General features: G+C 34.4%; 2 protein-coding genes across 2 annotated transcripts; one reads left to right on the forward strand and one right to left on the reverse strand.

Moving 5' to 3' along the window:
• Positions 1–303: 303 nt before the first annotated feature.
• LOC123913994 (nuclear transcription factor Y subunit A-1) lies at positions 304–3,980 on the forward strand. Its single transcript, XM_045964947.1, has 7 exons — positions 304–468; positions 1,202–1,487; positions 1,648–1,760; positions 2,003–2,074; positions 2,200–2,364; positions 3,151–3,569; positions 3,783–3,980. The coding sequence occupies exons 2-6, from the start codon at positions 1,214–1,216 to the stop codon at positions 3,535–3,537; spliced, it is 1,011 nt and encodes a 336-aa protein (XP_045820903.1). The 5' UTR covers positions 304–468; positions 1,202–1,213; the 3' UTR covers positions 3,538–3,569; positions 3,783–3,980.
• A 4,059-nt stretch (positions 3,981–8,039) lies between these two features.
• On the reverse strand, positions 8,040–11,630 carry LOC123916770. Its single transcript, XM_045968301.1, has 5 exons — positions 11,434–11,630; positions 10,507–10,821; positions 9,454–9,655; positions 8,555–8,783; positions 8,040–8,418 (listed from the first exon to the last, which is right to left on the reverse strand). The coding sequence occupies exons 1-5, from the start codon at positions 11,518–11,520 to the stop codon at positions 8,154–8,156; spliced, it is 1,098 nt and encodes a 365-aa protein (XP_045824257.1). The 5' UTR covers positions 11,521–11,630; the 3' UTR covers positions 8,040–8,153.
• Positions 11,631–12,932: the final 1,302 nt, after the last annotated feature.

Consider the following 12,932-nt stretch of genomic DNA (forward strand, 5'->3'; position numbering starts at 1 on the left):
AAGCTCATGAGGACACTTACTTTTTTTTCATATATACGTATCATCCCTTACCAATTAAATAATTTTAATTTTAAAATAATCAAATAAAATTTTATAACTAACTTAATAATATATTTTTTGGCACATAACTAACTTAATAATTTTTCTATAGCAGATGTCTTAAAAAAAAAACTATAGTAGATAAGAGTGAAAAGACCGGACACATATACACTAGTGACTCATAAAGACCAAGACTTTTTTTCAGTGTTACAAATTATTTTTTTATTTTGTTATGTTTTATTTTCAAAATTATAATTTTCTGTTTTATTATTGGTGGTGTTATTAATTTCTGAAACTAAAAATTCAGAGAACTGTGTTTCTATTGTGCGCGTGAAAGAGAGAGAGAGAAGAATCAGATTAGCCTCTTTGAATTTTCAATCACAATCACAATACTCAAAATCTAGGTTTTTTTTTTTCGTTCTTCCTCAGGTAACTCTGCATGCTTCGATTTAGCTTCAATTTTTCACCTGATCAATTTCATTGATGTTTTTCTTATTGCATGATTCGTTTATTTCTGAGCCTTGTTAAGGATTAGGGTTTTTAGGTTCGTTTTTTCGTGCTGAATTTTGGGGTTTTTTGTTTTTCTGTATCTGGGTTGAACAATTCTGTTTCTGCATGGCTTGTTCTGTGTGAATTATTGTACGGAATCACGAAAAGATTAGTTTTTTTTATTGGATATGAAAAAGGGATTTTTCTCTGTGCTAGAGCTGATTGTGAATGTGGATAAAAGGGGTGAATTGGGTATTTAAGTAACAAATTTGTTGAAATTCTGTTAAACAGAGCTTCATGGGTAGTGTACGGATGTGTTGACCGAAAGTTAGAGTGCATATGTTTGTATATCCTATGGTTTCATGTGGTTCTGTTTGACCATATATGACTTCAAAATTTGTACCATAAGTGTTGCTGTTTTTATTCATCTTGTGTATATCTATAGCTGTATGTATATATTAGTTGAGACATGTTTTGTGTCAAGAGTTACTGCATAAGTGTTGCTGCATATGTTTGTAACTTTTTGTTAGGTAAGAATATTTGTTTATTCCTTTTTACTGTGATCATAATCAATTTCGCTGTGGATTACTGTATTTTGTGAGTGTGATTGGTCAGTTTTCTTCTTGTATAAGGGATAAGATTTGTATATAAAGCATAATTGTAATTTTTGTAGGGATCTGAGGATATGCAACCCAAGTCTGAAACCGCAAATCAACTGAGATCAGATCCTCATTCATTTCAGCCCAGTGGTGTTTATTCTGAACCTTGGTGGCGTGGTGTTGGATACAATCCTGTGGCGCAATCGAAATCGATGTCTGGTGCCAATTCCTCATCTCTTGATTGCCCCAATGGTGATTCAGAATCTAATGAGGAAGGTCAGTCTATGTCCAATAGTGGGATGAATGAGGAAGATGATGATGCCGCTAAGGATTCACAGCCTGCTGCTCCTAATCAGTCAGGTGCTTTAGAATATCATATAACTGTTTATAAACAATTAAATAGGGGGAAAGGAAAATAAATAGTTTGGCACTTTTAAACTAAATTTCATGAAAATCTGCAATTCCACCAAATATTATTGATTTAGAGGTACTGAAATACAGTATTTTCTTTTCTCGGTAGGAAATTATGGGCAAGACCAACAAGGAATGCAGAACGCTGCATCATCTGCACTTACTATTCGTGAAGAATGCCTCACACACACTCCTCAGCTGGAACTTGTTGGTCATTCAATTGTAAGTCTTTGCCTATATATGCTTTATTGCTGCTCTCTTCTGTTTGACAAATTGCTATCAATTTGTTAACATAAACATTTTGTGCAAATATCAAATTCAAATCAGTAACTTTGTTCTGGAACACAAATCTTTTCTGATTCGTGCATATGATTTCAATGGAAAATATGTTACTATAGAACTTGTAGTTGCATGCATTTGGACTGGATGGGACTCCTAATATTCTTCCTATTCTTTTGATGCAGGCATGTGCTACAAATCCTTATCAGGATCCATATTACGGGGGCATGATGGCAGCTTATGGTCACCAGCCATTGGTATGTGACATTAATCTGTTACTTGATTGAAGGTTCTTACTGCTTTGTTCTTTTGTCTTGGTTAAAGCAATGGTAATATTTGGATAACAATGTGATAATTAACCATATGTTTTTTTTACCATTAGGGATATCCTCCTTTTATAGGAATGCCTCATGCCAGAATGCCTTTGCCCCTTGAGATGGCTCAAGAACCTGTTTATGTGAATGCCAAACAATACCAGGGAATTCTGAGGCGAAGACAAGCTCGTGCTAAAGCAGAGCTTGAAAGGAAGCTCATAAAATCTAGAAAGGTACAAATTCGCAAAAGCTAATGCTTCTTTAGTTCTTTATAATATTTTCCTTTGGGATATTTATCTTTTTATATGGAGAAAGATTTCTCTCTATCTTTTACACAATGTCATCTGATGGTTACAGGTTACTTAGTCTTTAGTCTTGAATTTTTTATTAAATATATCAGTGTGCATGTAGTAGGAATCTTTGTATATATGATATATACCTGTTGTCTATAAAGGGAAACAAAAATGCTGCCAAAATATTAGCCTCAACAGTACTGCCTTTGATTTTTACAAGCTGTAATATCTGTTGTATGTTATTATTGTGCTGAATTGGCGATGGCAAAAGTCGGTTCTCTTTTATTCCATTAGAATTATCAATTATGAAATACCTTCATGAACAGCAATCGCCCATTTCTTAAGCAAGCAACAACATCTAATTTAATGTTTAGAAGGATCTGCAGTTGGAGGCTTAAGGAAGTTAGGATTGTATCTTGTCTGCCAGAATTAAGCTGTAAAACATAAGCACTCGGATGCAGACAGTGGAAATTATATTAGTGCACAAATGTCCAGGAAACTGGTATTTTAAAGTAGGTTTCTTATATGATTTTACTACTTAAATCTTGGTGGGTTTTCTCCAATTTTGCCAGTATATCTAGTCGCCATATAAAATGAGAAAAGCAAATAAAACTTAGTTGCTTATTTTCATCATTTTTTGCTTGCATGTGTCAAGAGAATGTTTCAAATGAGACAGAACATGATTCTATTAGTATTCAGGGTTATGCTAACATCTGCTCTTTGCAGCCATATCTTCATGAATCTAGACATCAGCATGCTATGAGAAGGGCAAGAGGCACCGGAGGACGATTTGCAAAAAAAACTGATGGGGAGGGCTCAAACTCAGGAAAGGATAATGGCTCTGGTCCAGTCCTGTCATCACAGTCAATTAGTTCATCTGGTTCAGAACCTTTGCCTTCGGACTCTGCCGAAACCTGGAACTCTCCCAACATGCGACAAGATGCAAGAGCATCAAATGAAAATGGTGGTGGCTCCTATCATAGTAACAACAATGGTATGCAATCTTCAAGGTATCAGGGTGAAAGAGTGGATGATGGTGGGGACTGTTCAGGGCAGCTGCGTGGAAGCATGTCCTCAAACGAGGCATCTCAGAGGCGACTTGCAATTCAGTAGACCCCCTCCTGCATGGGGGGATAGATGCTGAGGTTGGTTCTGTATATCCTAGTGATATATTTGGTGAATGAATACCTTACCTTGGTTATCTTCTTGGCAATATATATGCCAAGCGGCAAATCATTCTTGGCTTTTGTGTCCTTGTGTTTATGGTGTGAATGATATATTATGGGGGGAGAAGAGTGATGATTGGGGTAATCTGATTTCAATCCTTCATTCTTTTCTCATTTTTGCATTTTGTACAGAGTTTTAGTGGGTAGAGAGTCAACTCCAGCTGATATGGATGGATCGTCAGGTCAGAAGACTGTGGAGAAAACAAACTCTTTTGATGTACCAAACTATCTTGTTTCATGGGTTTGTTTTGTGTACCTTAACCGGTTGGTTGTTAATGTTAACATGGAACATCATTATAAGAGAATCAAACATGCATCTAGTTCTAGTCACATTATAGCAAAATTTAATGCATCTAGTTCTAGTTCAATTTATAGCAAAATTTAATAAATTATATTTTTCATCGGCTTTCTTGCGAAACAAACGAGAGAAAAAAAAACATTTACCAATATTTATCCCCCATTGGCTTTTGTTTGATTTATTTATCTTTCCATCTAAAAAGTGGTCACTTGAGTTAAAGCTCTTGACATACATTTTATCCCTTTCTGATATGATTCAGAATTCTTTTGTGCCCTATTGTGAGGGATGGTCACTTGAGTAAAGATTTTTTTACATCAAAAGGTTGATGTCAAATATTTTTTTAATGAACAGGTTAACTATGGTTAGATGATCCATTAGTCTATAAAGATTTAACCTTTATTCTAATAAGATGAAAACTATATTTCAATTTTTATTCTCATCAAGGTAACTTTTATTAGGTCGTTAGTCCTCAAAGGTTGTCTTTTGATGTCTATTTTGATAAAAAAAAAAAAAAAGGTGATGAATATAGATGGAGATAAACACAAATGATGTCTATATTTTGATATATATTTTAAGAAGATGGAAAGTTACCTATATTTTATGAACTGTGCAGATGTTTTACTTTGCAAAGTGCTTTGTCTCAAACTATGTTGTCAATAGGATTAAATAACGGTGCAGTGGTGGTTATTTAGATTAGGAATGATAATGGATAGTAGGGTTGAGCACGGACCTGCGACTCGACTCAAAACTGATATAACCAACAACACATTGAAACATCTGGTGCGGGTCGGGTCTCAGGTCAACAATTGCAAAAAAATCGGGCATGAATCGTTGCATACGGGCGGGTGCGGGTCTTGAAAGTTCTATCTCTTCGTAATCGAAACTGACCGAACAACAGTTAAGATGGAAATTATTATTTTTTCCTTCTCATCCTCTCTCACTAAATCTTGTATACTAGTCTTCGCTTTGTTGTTTTTATTCATCTTTGATATATGAGAGAAATGTTATATTTTACAAGCTTTTAATATATTGATGAAGGATGTGCGAAATATATATTTATAGTTCTCTTCTACTTGATCTACTATTGTCTTTAGATCTACAAATTTGAAACAAAGTAACAACATCTCATCCTGAGGTATTTGGAAAGCTCGGGAAATTCTTATGAATGGCTGTAGGTGGAGTATTGGAAGTGGAACTAGCATCAAGATCATGAGTGAACCATGGTTGAGAGGACAAGGCAGTGTGTGGCTTCCTTCACCTCAAATTCAAGGTGTGCATAATTTTACTACTAATGACCTTATGCTTCCTAATATGAAGGTGTGGGATAAGGAAAAAATTGAGTCCATCTTTCCTATGCATATTGCTAATTGTATTCTTGAGACTCCCTTACTTGACATTATTGAGAATGATAAGCTAATTTGGGCTGATGACATGCATGGCCAATATAGTGTTAAAAGTGGATATAAATTATTGTTGACTGGTACAGGTAAAGTAGACGTTGGCTCCCAACAAAAAGATTGGAGCAGCCTTTGGTCAATCCTTGCTCCACCAAAAGCTAAACATCTTCTATGGAGGATAGTTAAAGGATGTTTACCTACCCGTATGAGATTACAAGAAAGACGTGTTCCTTGTTCGCTATTATGTCCACTTTGTAATCAACATAATGAAGACGATTGGCATGTGTTTTTCGGGTGTGCAACCAGTCATCAAGCTCGGCAGGCAGCAGGACTAGAACAGATCATCACGCCAAGATTGCAGCAGTTCTGCAGTGTAGCAGACATGATTTTTAGCATCTGTTTGACAGAAAACAAAGAAACAGCAGGTACTTTCGCAATGTTGGTATGGATACTTTGGAATAATAGGAATAATTGCGTTTGGAATGATAATAATGAACCGGGAACAAGCTTAGGAGTTAAGACTCGACACCTATGGAATGAGTGGTTCTCGGTTGCACAGGTACAGCAGAATAGGAGTCAAATTGCACAACAGCAGCAGGATACACGTTGGCAAAAACCAGTCCAAGGATGTTACAAGTGCAATGTTGATGCGGCTTTTCACAAAGAGCGAAACAGGTCCAGTTTTGGTTGGTGTCTTCGTGATGATGAGGGACGCTTTGTTATGGCTGAAACAACGTGGTTGAATGGGAACTGCTCCATTATAGAAGGAGAATCCATAGCCTTACTTGAAGCATTGAAAGTATTGGAACAAAGAGGCATATCTCATGTTATATTTGAGACGGATTCCAAAAGTGTGGTGGATGCAATTCATAATTTACGCAGCGGTAGCTCTGAGTTTAGTTCTATTATTTGCCTTATTAAAAATACTCTCTTATGTAATCCAAACTTTAAGGTCAAGTTTATTAAGCGGCAAGCGAACATGGTTGCTCACACACTTGCTAGGGCGGCCATTTCTTGGTCTAGTCGTTGTACCTTTGAGTCGATACCTACTTGTATTCTTCCTTTATTGAATAATGAAATGAGATAGTTTATTTGTTTGTAAAAAAAAAAAACAACATCTCATCCTCTTTGTTTTTTCATTTAGTTCTTATCTTTTGTTACATTGTGCACAAGATATTGAATTATTTAGTCTAAAAAATTACTTGAATATTGTTCTACCCGCCACTCGTATGGCCCGTCATCTGAACAAATTGAAGATGTAGACGGTCGAAATTGGATACAAATTAAATGGTTGCGGTTTTTATCGGTTTTGCGATTTTCGACCCGAACCCGACGGATTGCCTAATGGGTAGGATTTGGATATGGTACTATAATATCTGCTTTTATATTCTATCCATATTTGTGTAGGTAGGAAATATAAATCTTTGTACTTGTGCTTGTACTTTTGGTTACTTAAGCATTCATACATGTATATGACAAAATATGAGATTAATTATTTTCATTTGATGAATAAAGTACGGGAGAGAGTATAGTTTTAAGAATAAATTTGCTGGTTTACTTTACTCGTACCACAATATTCAAGTTTTTTTTAAAAGGAATATTCAAGTCTTTTTGTTGATTTAGTTTTTCTTTTGTTGATACAATATTCAAGTTCACATAAGCATTTTAACACTTCATATTGACTACAAATTGTGGCCTTATTTTATCTGTCATTGTCACCCCTTCAGCACAAAGGAGGGGAAAGATTTTCGTTCATGAATAAATAAAAAGGGAGAAGAGAATAAGTTTACTAGAGATATTCTCTGTTTTAAATTTAGAGGTGGAAAGATGAATTGATTTTAAAATATTTAAAGCACACCATACTCCCTTCAAATATCTTAATATTCAAGACCCAAAAAAAAACTCTCAACATTGGAGAAGAGTCAAATTCTAGTACCAAGGAAAATGTTGCTCCTCTACTCCCTCCACAACAAAAAATATTTTTCCTCAACTTTTTTTTTTTTTTATAAATACTCTTTTCTTTTTTTGATACCTCAACTCTATTTCCTCCCAAACCTCTTTTTTTTATTTTGGGGCGAAAACGTGAATGGAGACACTATAAAAGAAAGTAAAACAAATATACACAAACCAATTGTTAATCGATTCAGTTTGACGCTGAACTTGATAGGGATGACCACGGTTTGATCCCCGAAACTGCGATCAGAGGAGGTTGGAACCACTTGATGTCAGAATTGACCCCCGAACTAAATTAAACTGGTGGTGAAAGCTAAACAAAAATTTACCATCCCCGCCTTCAACTCTCATTTCTCCTCCATTTCCCTTTATAATACTAAAAACAAGAGAGAAAAAAAAAAGAACGAAAAAACTATTGGGTACATGTCTTTTCTTCCCTTCTCTCTAAAAACTCCCCCAAACAAGGAGATGAATTATCCTTCCCTCCCCATCCCTTCACCTCCCACCAAAGCTCCATCCTACCATTTTATTCGAACTTCCAAACAAAGTCTGAATGCAAAGTGTCGCTCCATTTGAGATATTTCTTTTGCCAATTTTGACTTGCGTCACAAGACACTTGTGTACATCAGTAAAAAAACCATTTTATATTATAAACCATGAAGCAATGAAGCATAATAGTGCCAGAGATCAGCCTGTCAGCTACATCGACGAAGGAAAATATAATCCTTTAAAAAGCGTCAATTTGAAAACGAACCACTTTTACTGTTATTATTTCACACATGGTACTTTTACACTCAAATAAAAACGAAAATTGTGATCTAGTCACTACATATATTTTAGGTATAAGATTACCCATTAATCATACTGTATATCCTCTTCACCTACATCCACTATGTTATCGATGACTTCTTCCTTATTATATTGTTCCGAGAAAGTTTTTTCATCATTACCATCAGTTGGCGCTTCATGCCCCGGTCCTGCCGTGCTGCCTTGTGAGGCAGCATCAGCGGACCCTGTGGCATTAGTCGCATTCTGTTGCTTGTCCATCATCCCAGACAAGGCTAAACTAGGAGACCATTCGAGAACATCATCAATGATGTTAGATACTCTCTTCTGATACCTGCAGAAAGACCAAAGCAAAAAGTTGTAATGGCTAGAAAAAACAACTGCGAATAGTTTTAAGCTGATAGTGAGCACGGCTATTCTCTTAAAAAAATTGGAAAGCTATAAATGCATTCAGAATGTTTAGGACATACCTTGCTCTTGCAGCTTCATCAGGTGCATGATGCCTCAACAGTAATATGAACAGCACAGCCACCACAGCATAGAAAATCCTCGTCGTCCACTTAGGCCTTTCCTCTTCATCTTTCTTTGGCCAAAATCTGAACAACTCTCGCAGTGTTGCTTCCTCAGCAAGGATGTTGGGGAAAAACCAGATCCGCTTTCCAACAAGAATATATAGAACGCCAAATATTGTACCTCTTACTACAATGTTAAAAAAATATTCATGAGGCCCAACAAGAGGGTGCAAAATGCAGTTACCAAGCAGATTTTAACACAATTAACAACTTATTTTAAGTACTAGGTACACAGTGAAGAAAACACTTTATCCCTTGATCATTTAAGGGGAAGTGTCATGAAATATACATTCTAGAAGGGATGCAAGTTAAAGCTACCGGGAAAACCAGCACAAACATCCCCAGGGGAGGGTTTAGTGACTTTTCACAAACATTTCCAGTTCATGGAAGGGCTGAAAAAATCAGAATAATCTAGGGGAATCATAAAGACAAGAATCTTTTATATTATTATATTCTCCCGTATGATAAACAATTAAACATCCTAGAGATCAACCTAAAATTCAATTTCATCTTCCTCATATACGGGCACATTCTCTAAAATCTTAATCGTCGTCATGGTAGATTGACTTCAAATCTCCTAATGGGCAGACTTTTTTCTCTCCCATTCATATAATTACATATTCGTCAGAAAATGAATAAATAATGTAATTGTATACATTGTGTAGTACCACAACATATAATAGAATTGGCTTGAGACATTGAAATTTTGCAACAGCCCATAAGGATATTTATATACAGAAGTGAAGAAACTAGGCAAAACTAATCAAGAATCAACAATATAGAAAAGAAAAACTTACTCAAAAGTAGAGTGAGGATGAGAAAAAGGATCCCAGCGCATGAGTAAAGTATTAATAGCTTGCAGCTATGAGGATACACGGGAAATAAGCAAATAGCCAGTGTTAACACGGGCCAGAAAAAAGATAGGAGTGTCTGCCAAAGTGGATGACGTTTTACAAATGTCCATGCAAAAAAAGCATCATTTTCAGAAAATACTTGTTCCTGAAAGAGATAATCAGATTGGTTAGATTCAAACACAACGACGACAAACCCAATCACTTAAACTACAGAAGTGTAAAAAATGATACAGTATGTGGATTGCGGATATTAACATAGACAATGCATTTAAACTATATAGATGGCTTAAGTTGTTCATATACATCTTCAGTGAAGTTTAAAAATGTCTCATTTAATCTTTTTATTCTTATTCAAGAGTACAACAATCATTTAGTGCAAAAACAATTTTCATAATGCAAATATAATTTTCTCAGCATATCATATGGTGCAGTGCACTCTGCAGTGCAGATTGCACATAGATATCACATAAGTATTAATAAAAAAGAAATAATAAATTTGAATTCAAGAAACAAACACTCATTGATTCAAACATACATATACATGATAAAACCAATGGAATAATACGGACACAAAGAAAAGAGAGGCCAATAATTTGGTTTATTAGATCATCAGGTCATCCTTTCTCACCATAACTACAAAGGCCAATGATAGTGAACATAAATTCCCAATTCCCAACATAGCAAATTTTCCAATTTAATTTGCTTAACCTTTGAACAGTATGTGTAGGCCAGTTGTTCTCTTAAAATTCTTGAATGAATTGATTTTGGAATTTATCCATGATTGATAATTCAATCCTAGTTCCAATCCCGAATAGCAGTGTTAGAAATATAATATAAAATCATTCACGTGTCTTAATTTGTTACACGAAGACTGGTGAAATATTGACAGATCCACATGCAACGACATACATGTTAAACCTCTTCTTACAGGGATTGACAGATCAAAACAATGATTAATTTGCAACACAACGATTGCCGCAAGAAAAAATTACTTACAGGGAAAATTTCTAGATGTGCAGGCCAAGTAGACAGCTTTTTCTTTCCAGGACGAAGAGTTTTAACCACACGATCACAGCGAACTAAAAGATTTTTTCCGAGTAAAATGTTGGCAATGTCCTCTGTTTCTAAATTCCTGTCTGATTCCAAAATGTCTTTGACCTCCGGATGATTTTTCAAAAAGTTCACAAAATCCTTCCCTCTAAAATACTCGACCCGTGTCTCCTGTAAAACAGCCCATCTAGAAACTAACTCCTTATGGTCTCTCACCTTCTCAGCAAACACCTGATACACATCTTTCTTCACAGCTTGTTTCTGTAAACAAAAACATCCCAACAACACAGTCACAATATAACACAAAACATCTTTTGCATGTCAAAAAAAAAATCGAAAAAAAATACAAATAAAAAGCTCAATTAAACATAGTTCACATAAATGATCAAGTGCAAAGGGTATATCAAGGTTTAAGAAAATCACAGATTGACATAAAACCTAAACAATTTACAATTTCACATCTAAACAGATCAAATATCATGTTAATTAGAATTTAGAACTATACTACAGTTTCAATTTCCCCCAATTGAAAAAAAAAATATCTTTAGCAAAAATCCTATCTAGAATAACAAAATGGTGTTTAAAAATAAGCTCAAAATAAGATTATCACACAAAAAAAAAAGCTCTTTTTTGTTAAAATTAATGCAAATTATGCTAATTGTTGTGTGGTATGAAAGTTTAAATGAGCAAAATAGTGAAATTGAAACTCGTGAAAAATACAGAAAATGAAATTGAAAATGAAATTGAAATTTCGATCTAAGATGTTAAATGGAGTAGAAAATACATTTAGTTGAATTAAGTTAAGAATCAGTGCAAAAGGGAGATATGAGGAATTGGAAGAAAATTGGAAACCCTAGAGAGAGAAAGAGGTACCTTCGGAGGAGCGTCGGAGGTGAGATCTGGTGCGGAGGAGCGTCGCACGCGCTTCTTCTCGGCCGCGCCTCCTGATGATTTCTTCATTTTTCTGTTACCCTATGTTTTTTTCACTATTATATTTGATTTTAGTATAAGATTCATGTACAAAAATATAGTATCACAAATTCCATTATACAAAGCTTATTAAAAAAAAGAAGTTACATTATACAGATATTAATTGAGAATAAAAGAAAAAGTAAAGTGTACCGACATTGATTTAAGTATTTTGATACAGACCAGATATATCTATTATTCAATAAATATAAAAAATGTATTTTTGCTTATGTTTGTGTCCAGAGGGAGTATGTAGTGAAAGATTCGATTCATGACTGATACATATGAAAAAAATTATTGGAAGGAGAGATCTCGTCTTGTGCGCACCACAGATTCTCCGACGGTGATTAGTCATAATTAACAACTATGTTTTTCTTTAATCATGTCACCCCAATTTATTTCACTTTCTTAATTTGACGTGAAAGATCAAATAATTCTTATTAGTTGCCAATATATAAAATTAATTTACGATGAGTTAGTGAAATATAATATTTATAAAGAGTGGTATAAGTTGATACCCTTAATATTTATGATGTATTATTGGACTATAGTAAAAAATAATATTATTAAATTGGCTTATCCATGGTAAATGATTGTTGATAATATTATTAACTTATATGGAAGTTTTGGGTCCATCGTTCCTATTAGATGAGAGTTTCTTTTTATAGATACTCTTAAGTTTAATGTAGATGAAATACATAGTAAAAAAAATTATTTCTCGGCTTGTGAGAGATTGCTTAAAGACTTTCGAGTGGTCTTATTCAGGGTTTTATTATAACCCTGGTCACAATAATTCTCATGGTGCTGAGATGTGGAATTTAGTTCATATTATGCGTATTGTTCGTCATCTTCATCTTGACCGTGTCATTTTTGAAACAAACTTCATTCTTGTTGCAGTTATTGTTCTCAATCGTTCTACCACCATATCTTATCTCAAACCTCTCCTTGAAGAGGTTCTTAATCTACTAATAAATCTTTCGAATTCAGTTCTCACTATTCAACATTGTTTCAAAGAGGCCAACTCATGTGCAAATTTACTAGTCAAAAAGATTTAATGCTACTTTCTCCGTAGTTTTAATTAATTCTGATTGTAACTTTTTGCACGCTCTTCTAGTTTTGAATTGTGAGAGTGTTATTATCTCTCATTTAGTTCATTAATTTAACCATTTTATTATAATAAAAAAGAATTTAATTTATATACACCGTCGGTGTAAAGTTATTTTGCACATGCGTCCAATAATAAATCGACACATCATGTATGGTCATTAAAAACACATGATGTGTCATATTCATTAAATGATGTGGCAACGCGTCATTGAATGTATGTGTAAAAATAATTTACACTGACGGTGCACAACAATTAAACTCAATAAAAAATATTGTTTTTTTCATAGACAAAGTTG

This window comes from Trifolium pratense, linkage group LG3 (assembly GCF_020283565.1).
Source record: "Trifolium pratense cultivar HEN17-A07 linkage group LG3, ARS_RC_1.1, whole genome shotgun sequence".
Lineage (NCBI taxonomy): Eukaryota > Viridiplantae > Streptophyta > Magnoliopsida > Fabales > Fabaceae > Trifolium > Trifolium pratense.